This window comes from Falco punctatus (assembly GCF_963210335.1).
Source record: "Falco punctatus genome assembly, chromosome: 13".
Lineage (NCBI taxonomy): Eukaryota > Metazoa > Chordata > Aves > Falconiformes > Falconidae > Falco > Falco punctatus.
In genome coordinates, this window is record NC_137593.1 from 19,848,760 (window position 1) to 19,862,971 (window position 14,212).

Consider the following 14,212-nt stretch of genomic DNA (forward strand, 5'->3'; position numbering starts at 1 on the left):
GAACGGAAGAACTTTGTACAGTGGGGAGGATGAATAAATATCCAGGATCACCCTTTTCATTCATCCTGTAGCACTTGGGATTGAATTCTCTCTTCGTAGTTCTGTGGGAGCAGGCATCAGATGTGGTTCCTGCAGCAGAACCTCTTGGGTGGTACTTGAGATCTGTAGCCAGTATGTACATCTCCCACCTCTCCTCTCTGTCGTCTTTACAGTCACCCTGCTCATAACTAGAAGGTATGGTTTGGGGAGCCATCCTTCACATTCTGTTGTCTCCTGCTGTTAAAACCCTTAAGCACTGGAAGTTCGCTGGCTTTGCTATTCAAGAGTATTTTCCCTCTCCTGAACAGCTTTTCTAGTAGTGCCGAACAGCACACACGCTTTTCCTGGTTAGCTATTCTGCATTCTCTGCAGCTCTGCTTTCTGCTCGCTGTGTGCCAGCTGCTGTCTGGCCCTCCTGGAGGCCAGTTGGATTGCTGCATTGCATAGAGTGTTTGTCTGAAAACCTGTGTGCAGTTTTTACTTAATTTGCACATGGGATTATGTTTAGCCAGCGGCTAATCTTTTCACTAAACCCTGGTGTGAATGAATACAGGACAGTTGTTTTTACTGAAAGCTTAACAGAAAAAGTATTGACTCCGAATAACTGTGTCAAGGCCTAAGAGTAGCACTAGACATGTACATGGTGGGGTTTTTTGCCTTTTTTTTTTTTTTTTTTTGCCAATAGTTCCCATCAGCATTCTTCCAAGGACAAGCAGATCTCTGTGGTTCACTCTGCTATGAAATCCTGAAATGTTGTAACCATAGGTCACGTTCAACCCAGACAGAAGCATCTGCTCTTCTTTATTTTTTCATGAGAAAGAACTTTGAATTTAACAAGCAGAAATCAATAGTCAGATCCCATCTACAGGTAAGTGAAAGTCTGAGATCATCATTATTTGACTTTGTGCATTGGTTTTATCATTAATATTTTTATGCATTGTAGCAAACCAGTTTCCTTTGGAGTCCTCAGCCAGGCAGTTCCCTGTGGCAGCTTGATTTTTGCTGCCAAGTCTGAAGACATTCTCTGCTGTTCTTGGACTGCTCGGCTCTGTTCCAGGGAGAGACAACAGCTGTGATTGTAGCCACATAGCCAATAAATAGCCGGAGAAATGGCTATTCTCGATTCATGTGCATTGCAGTGAGAACATAGCTAATGAATGGAGGAACTAAACAGGATCTGATAGCATAGTAACAGAAATGTGAAGTCCAGTAATGACGCACCTGCACTGCAGAATGCGAGCAATTACACAGGGAAAGATTACACACAGTCCTTGCATTTGTATATGTTTGTTCTTAAAGACATATATAAAAGTGCATCTCTGCTACCCTAGTCCATCAAGTCATACTAAAGTAGGGATTAAAAACTATTCAGAAACTGTGGTTTTTCTCTGCTAATTGCAGCCTGTGTTTGCTCCCCCCCATACAGCTCATCAAAGCAGTGAGCCAGCTGATAGCGGATTCAGGGATTGGCGGATCTCGTTTTCAACATTCGCTCGCAATTATAAATAATTTTGCTAATGGAGACAAGCAGATGAAAGTAAGAAACATTTTTTGTCAATCACTACCTCTTGTAAAATATCAACAATTTCAGAGGAGCAAGTGTATGAGTGAATAAAATTGCTGGCTTTTATTAGACACTGACCTATGCCTTCCTAGTGTGCCTTTTTCAGGCAGCCTGAAATTCACAAAAATGTTTGTGGCTCAGAAGCTTAGTAACTGTAAATAATTTTTAAAACAAAAGAAGAGAGATTTTTATTTGAAAATTACTTTATTTGTATTTATTGCTTATTTTCTTCATTTGTCTGATGGCAGAGAAGATATCGTGCATTGTGACTAAAGAAACACAACTGCAATTGACAGTTTTGAGTCTACAAATCGTCTCTTTAGTCAGTTCAGTAAATGTGCCACAAAAACATTCACAACAGTTGGGTTTTGTAACAGCTTGCTAACGCCCTGAGAAAGGCACTTAAGCTCTTAGATTAGTTATCATTGCTATTATATTCATTATCTGTACTAAAGGTGTTGGAACAGGATTCCAGTTTTTAATTTTTACAATTCCTATCCACACTTTTGTCAATATGCATTTGAATTTTATACTTTGGAGGTGGTTTTTCCTTCTCTGAGGGTGACTTTAGGATATAAGTTAGTGTTAGCAAGTTGGTAGATAATTAGCATAAGTAATTTGATGTCTTATTTAATAAGATGCAGTTACAGTTGTATTTGTTTTCAAAGCCCAGCTTTGATTTCCCAATGCTGCGGTGAGGTCACACTGCTTCTGTAACGTGCTTATCTCTGTGTGAGGCAGAAAAGGGAGTACTTAATTTCACTTAATTTTTCTGGATGTTTTACTTCTTAAACAAAGGGAATGAGGGGGGGAAAGTCTGAAAATAGAAACTTATTTCATTGCCCATCTGAAAATGAGAAACTGCAGAGCTGAGTTAAATATGTTGGGAACAGCTGATATGAGTAATACAAGGACTTTGTTTTAATCTTGCACAGTGTGAAAAGGCCAGGAGCCAGACTGCTGTGCTTTATTCACTGTGGTGAAGCATGCTGTGAGTGTAGTTAAGCAGGACTATCTGTAGTGCACGGTGCTGTTCGCCAGCAGAAAGTGTATGAGAATCCAGTTCTGGATCCAGTAAGCAACTGAGGAACAAATGTTTCGGTTTGCTGACTTCAGCCGAGTTGTTGCTGACTGCCTGGGATATCTAGAGGTGCTATGAGATATCAGTAAAAAAAACATCAAGGTTTTGAGTACAGTGTGTCTGTACGGTGGAACTGTGACCCTGCTTCAAAGCCTACTGAATTAGAGAAGGGGAAGAAGGTGTTCCGTAAGAAGGACGTTAGCTCGTTCAGGGGTGCTGCATGTAGCTCTTTGGATGGTTTTAGTGATGTATTGCTTCTCTTTCCCAAAGAACGTTAATTTCCCAGCAGAGGTGAAGGATCTGACCAAACGCATCAGGACGGTTTTGATGGCCACAGCTCAGATGAAGGAGCATGAGAAAGACCCCGAGATGCTTGTGGATCTGCAGTACAGCCTAGCAAATTCATATGCTAGTACACCTGAATTACGTAGGACGTGGCTTGAAAGCATGGCCAAGATTCATGCAAGAAATGGAGATTTATCGGAGGTAATGTAAATAAATTGACAGGAAAACCATTTGTCTTTGAGTTGAGATGTTCTGATGAAAAGGGCTCTGAATGTCAAACAGTAGTGATTTAGGAGAATCATACAGTGTTTCTCACATGCTTGAAATGAGAGGAAGACCGGTCTGAAAAACACCTAGAGATACAATGCTTATTATCCCAGTTTGCCTAATTGTGACTACCAGATACATGCTTGAGCAAGACTTGAAAATGTCTGATGAAGAAGATACCGTCAGTATCACATTAGCATCGCTGCTGCTTAAGCCTAGCAGGCCCAGTAGCTGTAGTGTAGATGAGGTTATGAGTGGTGCATAACTTTCATGAAGGATTTTCTTCTCCCCCACCATGGCACTGGAGTGGAACTTCATTTGTAATGTGTTGTCCTTTTAATGAAAAAAATGGGTGATGCAAAACTCCAGTGCATAGCCCAGGAATATCGGATTTACTAAGTAATCTTAATGGTTTTCTTGAGCAAATCTATGCTTTTACCTAAGACACCTAGTAAAATCAACAATCAAGAAGGATTTCATCATTTAATCCATTATTCTCTTAAACGGTTATATTAATTTTGTCTGCCCTTTTTTGCAGCATGGCTTGACTGATGAAAGTATGCACTCCTCATGACATGTATGCTGTAATTCATACAACGTACTTTAACATATATATGTGTCTTGGTCTCTTATTACAGGCCGCTATGTGCTATATTCATATCGCCGCTCTCATTGCAGAGTACCTGAAAAGAAAGGGTAAGATCAACATATGCAAAAACAATTATATATGTATAAACATTATTGTTGAAAATAACGTTTGGCTGTCCTGCTTTCCTTCCTTATATATAAAGTATTCTTAAAGCTGCTTGAATTCTTTCCAAATATTTTATTTTTAAAATATATCATAAATGCTCATCTTAGCACTGGAACAGTGAAAGTGTGTGTTTTGGGTAAAGAGGGTTAATTAAATGTTTAGTGAGTGAGTGTTAAAAGAGAATGCTTCACTTGTTAGTCTGTCGTTATTAAATATGCATGTATTAACACATACGAGTAGCGGTGTACTAATACCATCTTACACTATCATAGGTTACTGGAAAATGGAAAAGATTTGTACCTCACGTATGCTCCTGGAAGATGGTCAAGTCTCTGATAGTAATGTGTTACTAACAACTCACAATGGAGGAAGTGAGTGCTCTAACCGTGGCTGTTTATGGGTCAAATAACATAATTAGGGAATCAAATTACTGTTTTCCAATTGATCCGGAAAAATATCTACCAAAGCAAAAATATTTATAGTGCATGTTGATGGCTGTAATAGGAAGCAAGTAATGTCAGAAACATTATACATTATTTTTCTGATGCTCTTTGGCTGGTTTGATGAATTGCTCAGAATCTGTCTGGTTAAGAGGTTTTTCAGCAAGAGAGCAGTCTGCTCTTCATCGACAACAGAAATCCCTCTCATTTCAATTGCTGTTTAGCATGCAAATCCATGTCCCGTTCCTTGGCGACCCAAAGATGGGAGGCCAGGGGGGTGGAATTAATATCTGGTTATCCATACGTAACATGATAAAGATTTTTTTTTTTTTTAATCTGTGATGCTTATTAGAGAAATAAAGTGTGGGCTTATATTTTCTTAATGCTTCTATGCCAATGGTTATTTAGTTTATGACATGTATATTTCAAAATAATTATCAGCATGAGATATTTTAGCATTTTTACAAAGAGCAATTTCTGGGGCAAGGGCAAATATCTGGGGAAGAGGAAACATTTAGTTTTGGAAAGGCTGTAGTTCTCCAATTACACTTGGAAGTGTCTGTGGGTGAGGTGAAAAAGTGCATCCTTTTAGTGGGGAGATTTCTGTGCAGACCAGTATTTTGGAGATTGTTCACTAGTGGTAAAATACTTAGCATTAATAACAGATCGCAGTAGGTGGAGTGAAGAACTTGTGGGTCATTTTAAACGATTTTCAAAATCTGATAGAGGGGATGGAGCCCCTCTGTCTCAGTGTGTAAAGGTTAGCTTTTTAATTGTGCCTTAGTACATTTAAATTGAACACAAACCGTGTCAGGATTTCATTGCCCCCACTGGCAGTTTTACCTTCTCCATCCAAGAGGGGGTAGTAAAATATTCATGGCTCGGACTCTGCCTGACCTGTAACGTGCAATACCTGTGTAAGTCGCTCCTTCTGCAGCCATTGCGCTAAGGCCCGGCTTTGCAAGCACTAACTGTAAGCTCAGGTTTAACCTTTACGAGCCTTTCCATCGGCCATTGCTGCCACCAGCCTGAGATTTCTGTGAGGGAGCCCCTCAGCCAGGGCTGTGGCCACCCACTCACCTGGGCGGGATGGGGGGGTGCTGCCAGGGTGGCCCCAAGCCCGGCAAAGGCGCGTGCCCCTCTCCCTGAGCAAACCTGGCGGGTGGCACCAGTGGGGGTCCCAGCGCACAGTGTTTAGTGCCTGCAGGCCAGGCTGGCCGTCACAGCGCTGGTTTGACAAGTGTAAATTGTCTCGCCTCTGTCTGCGATGGTAATTCCTGTACAGAAGAGCGTTGCCCATGTAGCGTTACGAGGCTGCCAGTGCAGTTCAGCTAAGGAACTGGAATTCCAAAGAGAGGAATAAGATTGCAGCAGGAAAAGGTCAGTTACCCTTTGCCAGGGCACAAGTGGATTTATATCACAGAGAGAATGTGTAATAGTCCCATAAACACAGTCAGTTCCATTTGTGCTTCTCATCACTTGGGCTGTGAAAAAACTAATCAATCCAGTCAAATAAAATCAATTCTGTTTTAATGGCATCCAATAACTTTTAGTATTACCTGGTTATTCAGTCATTAATTGACATTGTTATGACTTGCACTTCAAGGCTTATTTTCCATGGGATGGCCTGCTTTTCTGAGCATTACCCCCAACATTAAAGAAGAAGGTGCAATGAAAGAAGACTCTGGGATGCAAGATACTCCCTATAATGAGGTCAGCAGCATTAACATTTATATACTCGTTTATATTAACAGAGAGTGTTATTTCTAATAGATGTCTGTGCACATTACAACAAATTATAGTGAGAGTAGTGTACTTCACACAGTATTAAAAGGCACGCAGCTTTTGAGTAAAATGTCATAGCTGTTGTACTAAATAGCAGGGGTAGGTGTTTATCTAACCAGAACATGAAGTACCAGAGCTGGAAGTCAGGGCAAGGGGGAGCCCACAAAGCAAACCCATTCTTCTGAATGAGTTCTCAAGTATTCAAATATTTTCACGTTACTGTTATTTCAGGGGTTTTATTTAAAGAAGAGCTAGGTCACCAATACCTGATTAAACATGGTGTCATTGAAATAAAACTTAATATAGAAGATACAGAATAAAAATGAAATAGTGGGTATGTGCTTTTGCTGCATTGTTATTAATTAAATGCCACCAGCTGTCAAATCATTGAACTATTCGTATTTGTGGAATTGCAGAATATTCTTGTGGAGCAGCTGGAGTTGTGTGTTGAATACCTGTGGAAGTCTGAAAGATACGAGCTTATTGCTGAGGTTAACAAGCCTATCATTGCTGTTTTTGAGAAGCAGAGGGACTTTAAAGTAAGTTGGTTTATTATATCTTTTTCAATTATCTTAAGACAATGGTAAAGATCAAAATTTTTAGGGAAAAATAGGTGCTTTCTTTAAAAGAAATTGGCTTTTTTCTTCCTGTCTGTAATTTCTCCTTTTAATACTTTGTGCTGTAGATAAAAACACCCTGATGTCTTACTTTCTTCTTTTCAACATCAATACAACAGTAAAGAAACAAAACAATTTCAAACAAACCTCGTGTTAGCCAATGGATTTTTATATGTGTTTTTAAACCAAGAGCATATTTGTGTTGTATTTAGAAACTGCCAATAAATTGTGTGATTTCTTCACAATTGTAGGGTTTCTTCATTTCTTATTTACTTCACAATTTCAATACATAATGGATCACCAGATGATAATCTTTTTTACTAGTTTTTCTGGGTTTAAATTTAAAAAAACCAACCAAACAAAAAAAAAAATACCAAAGAGGTAGATAGCAATAAGCTGTATGCTGAGGAAGCAGGAGGTCCTCAGGTTTTAACGTAGTTGAAATTTCAGCTCACTGTCCTGAAAAAGTGCTTTTCAGTGGTAATTGTGTGTAGCATGTCTTTGCACAGGATTGGGAGCTGACTGGAGTTGTTGGCACCCATGCTCTCACCAGCAGGTAGGACACTTGGGTTGTCTGCCCTCTTATTAGGTCCCTACCACCCCACTGTCTGGTGGTGGGCTGCTCGTCTTCCTGTACACGAAGGCACCCACTGCTGCAAGACTGCCCAGAAAACAATAGAAACCTTGAAATGAACCTTTAGTGACTGCTGACAAGGCTAAACTATTCCCTTAGTGTGTACAGCCAACTTTGCAAAGGTTTGGGAATCTGGTGAAGGCAAGCCATGCTTGTGTGTAGAGCTGTAGTGGCGTTTCCCAAAGTACTTGCATGCTCTCACTTCACCTCCCTCTCCCTGTTTCTTGATGTAGAGGCTGTCTGATTTGTACTATGACATCCACCGCTCTTACCTGAAGGTTGCAGAAGTAGTGAACTCTGAGAAACGTCTCTTTGGGCGATACTACCGTGTTGCATTTTATGGGCAGGTAAGCCAACTTGCATTTTTTTGTCTCTGCAGATTCCCAGATTTCAGCTATGGTCTTCTAATCCTGATGTATTTGGGGGAAGCTGAAACAAGGAAACACTTGGCAGTGAATTCATGGGGTAGAAAGTGCCTTGTGGGTCAGAATCCAAGCAGGATTTTACTCAAGAGAGCACTCAGTTGCATCTGTGTAAACTGCTGCTATGGATTTAGTGGTGTAACGGAGAACAGACTTGTATGTCAGCTTTAGCTCTTGACTTCATCAAGCAAAACCGAGACTGAGGCAGGGCAGGTTTTTTCAGAGTAAAACTTAAATAAAAAGAGATAAGACACCTTTGATATATGGTGCTCTCCTCTAATAGAACTTAAAGCAGAGCAGTATGCAGTAGACGTTTTGTTGTGTTTCTGACTCTGACTTCTGCTTTCAGGCCACTTCTGATTCTGTGCAGTATACCGTAGTTTTATTCCCTTTGCTGTGCTTCAGCATCCTCAAAGCATTATTTTGTGCTTTCTTCCACTACAAACCAGTGTAGCAATCCAGCATGTTCCTTTAAGACCTGGTTTTGGCAAGCATACGATTTCCTTTACTCTGATATCATAAGATGTGTAAACAACAGATTGATGTGAATCATTCTGTTTGCTAATTAGATTTTAATGCAGAAATTTGCTCTTTTCTCCTTTTGATCTTATTCAAGGCTGTGGTAAGTCTAGTTCTTTTGCATGTTTTGTTTAATTCTCCTCACATGTCCTCTATCCTTCCCTGTACTGTTACTTAACATTAATTTTCCTGTGCTCTGGATTCTTTGGTTCATGGCAGATGAAATAACATTGTTTCATTCATCGTTGCATCCTGCAAACTAACTTTTGTTTGTTCAGTTACCTGAATGACCAAGCTGTATCTGTCACCCTGTTGTGTGTGCACCATGGGGCCCAATGCCGTGTCATCTCATCTCAGTGGAAGTTTTTCTCTCAGCTTCACTGGGAGTGGGATTGGAGCCCTTCTTCCTCTGTTGAAAAACTCGGTGTAGCCCTAATGCTGTTTGAATGCAGAGCCTGCTTTCCTGGCCTGTGCAGCAGCTGCAGAGAGGCAGGCTCTTGTGTCAGTCTGTGATCTGTGGCAATGGTGACGGGAGCCCTCCAGGCAGGGTGCAGCCACCTTGCTGGTAGTCCCTTGTAGGAGCAAGAAAACTGGGAGTCAGAGGGAAATGGCGAGTCCTGGCTGTTCATACAGATCAGCAAAGCTGAACTTGCTGAATGCGAGCTGCACTTGAGGAAGGGTAGAGTTTTCCGTATGCCTCGCCTTCCTCAAAATGGGAGCAGGGGAGGGGGAAACAGGATTCTCCTACCTGCAACTTCTTGCCAGGGCTGTCCCAGAGGCAGCTCCTTGTTAGCAGGTAATCCAGCTGCAGCAGTTTTGCTGAGCTGGGTTAAAATCTGTTACACTGCGATGACTTTTCAGCTGCCAGTGCCACAAGGGCCACTTCATTTAAACAGCTTTAGTGCTTTAAAGCGTATGACTGTCATAGCTGCATATTGCTCGGACCAGACACTGAGCATCCATCCCAGCTTCCTCCTTCCCTTTTGCCAGCGCGATATTACGTGGGAGAAAGCGGGAATGTTCTTATCACTCCTTGCAGAGGCATACTGACAAAAGCGTATGGCACAGCGCAGATAACTACAGGTAGATCATTCCCAGGGGCGTTACTTGTGCCTCATTTACCAAGGATAATAGGAGTGTGTCTGCAGAACTGATTCAGGAGGGCTTACCAGTACACAAAGCACCACAGCAGGTGTGGGAGCTACAGAGGAAGCTGACCTGGAAGGAGAAAGGGAACAGTCCGTTCCCATATGCTGGCTCTGCCTGCGTATTTTTTCCCTCTGGAAGGTTTCCTTTCTGTATTTCTGTCAGTCCCTGTTTTCCCAAGTGCCACTTGCGTCCATTTTGGCCGTGCAAGTGGAAAGCTGTGAGGCCTTTCGGTCCCTCTGTTGCCAAGAGCATTGCAGGCCTCCATACGGAAAGGAGTCTCGGTGCCCAATTCATTTAAAACATTAAAAGCAATTCCCTTTTATTTTTTTGCTTCTGGCAGACTTTGCACACTTCCTCCCCAAAGCTTATGGTTGCAGGTTTTTACTAGTGTTACACAGTTAAACCAGTGTAAAGCAACATGAATCGCTCTGCTTAGGCCACTACAAAGGAAATGCCACAGAAGGAAACTCGGTGTGCAGGTGTGGGATGCTCGGTGCGCAGGTACGGGATTCCTTTTCAGCATTACACATACTATGTTCCATAAAATACCTGTGAGCGGATACATACGGAAGCACACACGTATAAAAAGATGTATCATTACACATATGCATTTATTCGTTAAACACTTTTATCAATTGTATCGATAAATATATATGTTTTGTAAAAATGGAACACTGCTCTTCCTTAACTGAAACAAAAACTGTGGAGAAAGCCGATTAAAGGACAAAAGAATACTGCAAATTCTGTTTGCAGGGAGAATTTGGGGGGTTCTTAGTGGAGAAAAAATCTGCAGTTGCACCTGAAAACCGTTCTTCAGTATTTGGCTGCTGCATTGCTGCAGGGACCCTCTGGAAGGATGAATTGAGTGAATGTAGTCCTGGGGGAGGATGTAGTTGGTTGTTTTCACCAGAGAGCTTTATTTGCCAGCTCACAGAGCCGGATCTCACGGCAGCTGCTGTTGTAGACTGCAAATTTTAAGGGCCTTGGGTGACAACATCTCATTGCACCACCAAGTGGCCACCAGCCAGTGCTTATGATTTTATTCACAGAGTGTTTTGAAAAGTCAGTATCTTTCTTGAATTAAAACAAACAAAAAAAGTTCTAAATGTGGTGAATATCTGGAAATTTGTATGGTGCTGATAAGCAAAGACATTCAAGACTTGTTTTTAGAGCAGTGTTAGGTAAAGGTAGAGCTGAGGGTTTGTTCTCGTATCTGTGCAAGAAGCTGTAGAAGCCGGAGGGCAGATTTTCACCATGGTAAGCTGACTGCAGGTTCATGTCTGAAAGCCAAAAATGTGGCCCCTTTTCCAAACGCGGTGAAACAGCTGTAGCTTCCGGAGCAAAGAGTACAACAGCCTAACTTACCATGGGAGGAGACGTTCACTTGGTACTGACAGGGGAGGATCCATTAGATGCTAATTCTTGGCAGGTAAAGCAGAAGGCTTCACCTCAGCTCGCCAGCTCTGGGGTTGGTGTGTATTCTTCCAGCCAAGCTCAGAGAAGAGGCTGGTTTCCTGTGAGCTCCAAGGGATGTGTCTGAGGGCGCACCGGGAAGAAGGGCCTTTTCAGTGCTCCCACGGTGACAATCCCAGGTCACAACTTGACTCTCAGCACATCAGAGCTCAGTGGAAACCAATAACCCACTGTCTGGGAAATCATCTCTCTTCCATTACCTTCAGCTTGTCCATGTAATAATTTTCACCTGTAAAGCTGCGTTGTCCTTGCAGGGTAAAACCAGCCAGTATGAAAATAATCTAGGCATATGTATTGATAATGTAACCTTGGCTGCTTAATATTTTAAAATCCTGAAAGTGGAGGATATTTGGCTCCTGGAAAGTATTTAATCTTACTTTCAATAGGCTTTGCCAGCCATAGAGCATATGGCAGACACGATTATTTATAGCTTGCAATTAACGTCTGCCTGTCACCCGTCAGCTGAAATATTGTAGGGAATATGTACTTAAATGATGTCTCTTGCATCAGAAACATAACTAAATATGTTAGTTGTTTGTTTTCAGGTATTTTTCTAAGCAAAACCATTAACGCAGATACCATCTTAGTGTGCCAGGCAGCATCAGTACAGAGATTTGGCACTTACATATAAACACATACTTCAGTGTGCAAACATACACAGAATCAGTGTTTAAGAGCATAAACTATAATCTAGCTTGCTATGATTTGGAAAACATGAGGGGTTTTGTTGTAAACACTGAATGGTAACAGAAAACAGATGTTTTGTGACAGAGGCAATCCCAAGTAGTGTGTTTAAGTATGGTTGCATGAAACTAATGAAGTTTTCCCCCATAAAGCAGTTTTGTTTCAGTGGGAACAAGACCAGAAAGCAGGTTATGATCCTGCAGATCTTTTCTCAGTGAAATCAATAGAAAGTCAATTGCCTGGCCAGCTCAGTAAATGTTTATAGGGTGTCAGCTTTTGAGCTGTAGATTTGTTCTCTAATTAAACTGTGAAGTTCTTCATATGCCTATGGAGATTAATTGACAATATTGTTAAAAATTGTGCAATGTTAGAAGGTCATTGTGAGACTGATTAGGATACTATTGGACAAGCTGCTGTTAGTCATTGGTTTCCAGTAATGCCCACAGTGCTCTTGGCACTTGCCACACTAAAATTCAATTTTATTGCCCCTTGTCCTCACTAAAAGAGAAGTCAGAGGTGCACATATTTGTTAATCCCTATTGAAATAAACCTTAGGGATTTTTTCCTAAACAGACGTTGAAATGTACAGCTAATATATTTTAATTCTGTATATTTCTTTTGTGAAGATTTGCCTAGTCAATAATTTTACTGGCCAAAGTTGAAATATGCTTCAACATGAAAAGACTGGATTTTGCATGAGTACCTTCCAAAGATATTTTGGAGTTATTTGTGCGTCTCTGTTTTTCAACAGATGGCAGTTTTCCAGAATTTGCCAGGCATATTGTAGAATTAGCTGTCCAAGCCCTATCATGTTAAGTTCAAAGGGCCTTGGGTTTGACATCATTGATGCTGTCTGCCTTTCCCCTTGATCCCTCCAGCTGCAGGTATTTTCCTTTGGGTCACTTTGTGTTAAGGTGAGAGGAGGAGGCTTTGGGTGCAGCTGCAGTGGTTAACACCGCCAGATTTCATCAGCAGCATATGAAATCCTGGAAGGAGGGCTGGTGTTTCTCATGGCATTGGGATAAATCCAGTCCTTGTTAATGGGGCACCTGCTGCTTTCTGCTCAGCTGGGAGAGCTCTTCTTGGAGTGTTGATGTACATGTTCATCATGTAGCAGTTGAGTGTCTCACCTGCACATGACGCAATGCTGTGTTAATTTTCTGAGGTCAGTTTTTCTTCTGAAGCTTGACAGGTTCTTGTTTAGCTCTTTGATGGAGCTTTTTATTAAAGCTCTGCCAAGTCCATCCAGTGTAATAAGTAAATGACCTTTAAAAGGTTGAGCTTTTTTGCAAAGGAGCACACAGTGTCTTTCTTTTTTTTTTCCCTTTTCAAATGTGAATCATTTAGTAGTTATTTCTGAATATACTGCAATTCCATATGACCTTTCAGGATCTCCATACCAGGGCCCTGTGCATGGCTGTGGGCAGCAGTGGCATGCTGCGTGCACCCCAGCTGAGCTGGGCATCCAGGAAACAGCTGTTACACTCATGTTCTGCTAGCATAGTGCTTCTGATATAGTTAATTCAGCCAAACAATTAAAATTTAAAGAATTTTTAATTCATTAGGTTTTTTTTCATCAGACATACACAACAGCATTCTCAAGAAAGCACATTAACTCTTTAAACAGTTAGGTCTCTTACATGAATAAATTTCCTGGGTAACTTCAGAGATACCAGGCCATAAATGCAGATCTCTAGGTATGTGTCTTCTAGGAGAGAGGTAAGCTTTTAACTTAGGTGCTGGAAATGGCATATTGGATGCTCTGGTGGGCATACAGGCAACCTTGATTCCTGATGTAAGCACCTTCTTGAGGCCTTGCCCTGTCTGTTGTGTTCACTGTATCCTTCCATTTCCTTCCAAACAGGGTTTTTTTGAAGAAGAGGAAGGTAAAGAGTATATCTATAAAGAACCCAAATTAACCGGCCTGTCAGAGATCTCTCAAAGGCTGATGAAACTGTATGCAGACAAGTTTGGAATAGATAATGTGAAGATCATCCAGGATTCCAACAAGGTACAAAAGATGTGCGGTTTCTGCATGAGGGGGAGAACTGAGCGCATGGTTCATGTTTTGAGCTGTTTTGAATGAATGTGAACTGAGTGTAGGTGTAAACTACGATAACCTGTTCTGCAACCAAAAAAAGATTCTCACTTCATAGTGTGGCAGGTGCTTTATGGAAACGACAATGTTATAGCAGGGCATCACAGTCGGTGGGAAGAGAGCATATTGCATCATATGCCTGCTGAGAGCATGTGGATATTTACCGCAGTGAGGGAGCAAGTTGTTTTCTCTCTCGTTTAGCTTTCATCTACTTCTACCAATGGCTATATTCAAAAGTTCCACTGTTCTTAGGGGCCTCTTAGTTAAGTATCTTTGCATTAATCTGTGGTCTGAATAGTACATTTGGAAATCTCTGTTTTAATCAGTATTGCTATGATAGATAAAAGTATAAGAAGTATAATGCATGCCTTGGAAGCTCATCACACTTAACAGAATTTTAT

The 14,212-nt window shown here is 41.3% G+C and overlaps 2 protein-coding genes across 2 annotated transcripts in view; both read left to right on the forward strand.

Moving 5' to 3' along the window:
- Positions 1 to 14,212, forward strand: part of DOCK10 (dedicator of cytokinesis 10) — a 159,664-nt gene that overhangs the window by 137,350 nt on the left and 8,102 nt on the right. The window contains exons 40-49 of the mRNA XM_080408973.1: positions 548 to 626; positions 725 to 907; positions 1,466 to 1,576; positions 2,955 to 3,170; positions 3,875 to 3,932; positions 4,263 to 4,361; positions 6,037 to 6,143; positions 6,632 to 6,754; positions 7,700 to 7,813; positions 13,578 to 13,724. Coding sequence (XP_080265099.1) covers positions 548 to 626; positions 725 to 907; positions 1,466 to 1,576; positions 2,955 to 3,170; positions 3,875 to 3,932; positions 4,263 to 4,361; positions 6,037 to 6,143; positions 6,632 to 6,754; positions 7,700 to 7,813; positions 13,578 to 13,724 — 1,237 coding nt within the window. The remainder of the gene's footprint in view (positions 1 to 547; positions 627 to 724; positions 908 to 1,465; positions 1,577 to 2,954; positions 3,171 to 3,874; positions 3,933 to 4,262; positions 4,362 to 6,036; positions 6,144 to 6,631; positions 6,755 to 7,699; positions 7,814 to 13,577; positions 13,725 to 14,212) is intronic.
- Positions 1 to 14,212, forward strand: part of CCDC195 (coiled-coil domain containing 195) — a 42,516-nt gene that overhangs the window by 654 nt on the left and 27,650 nt on the right. The window lies entirely within an intron of this gene.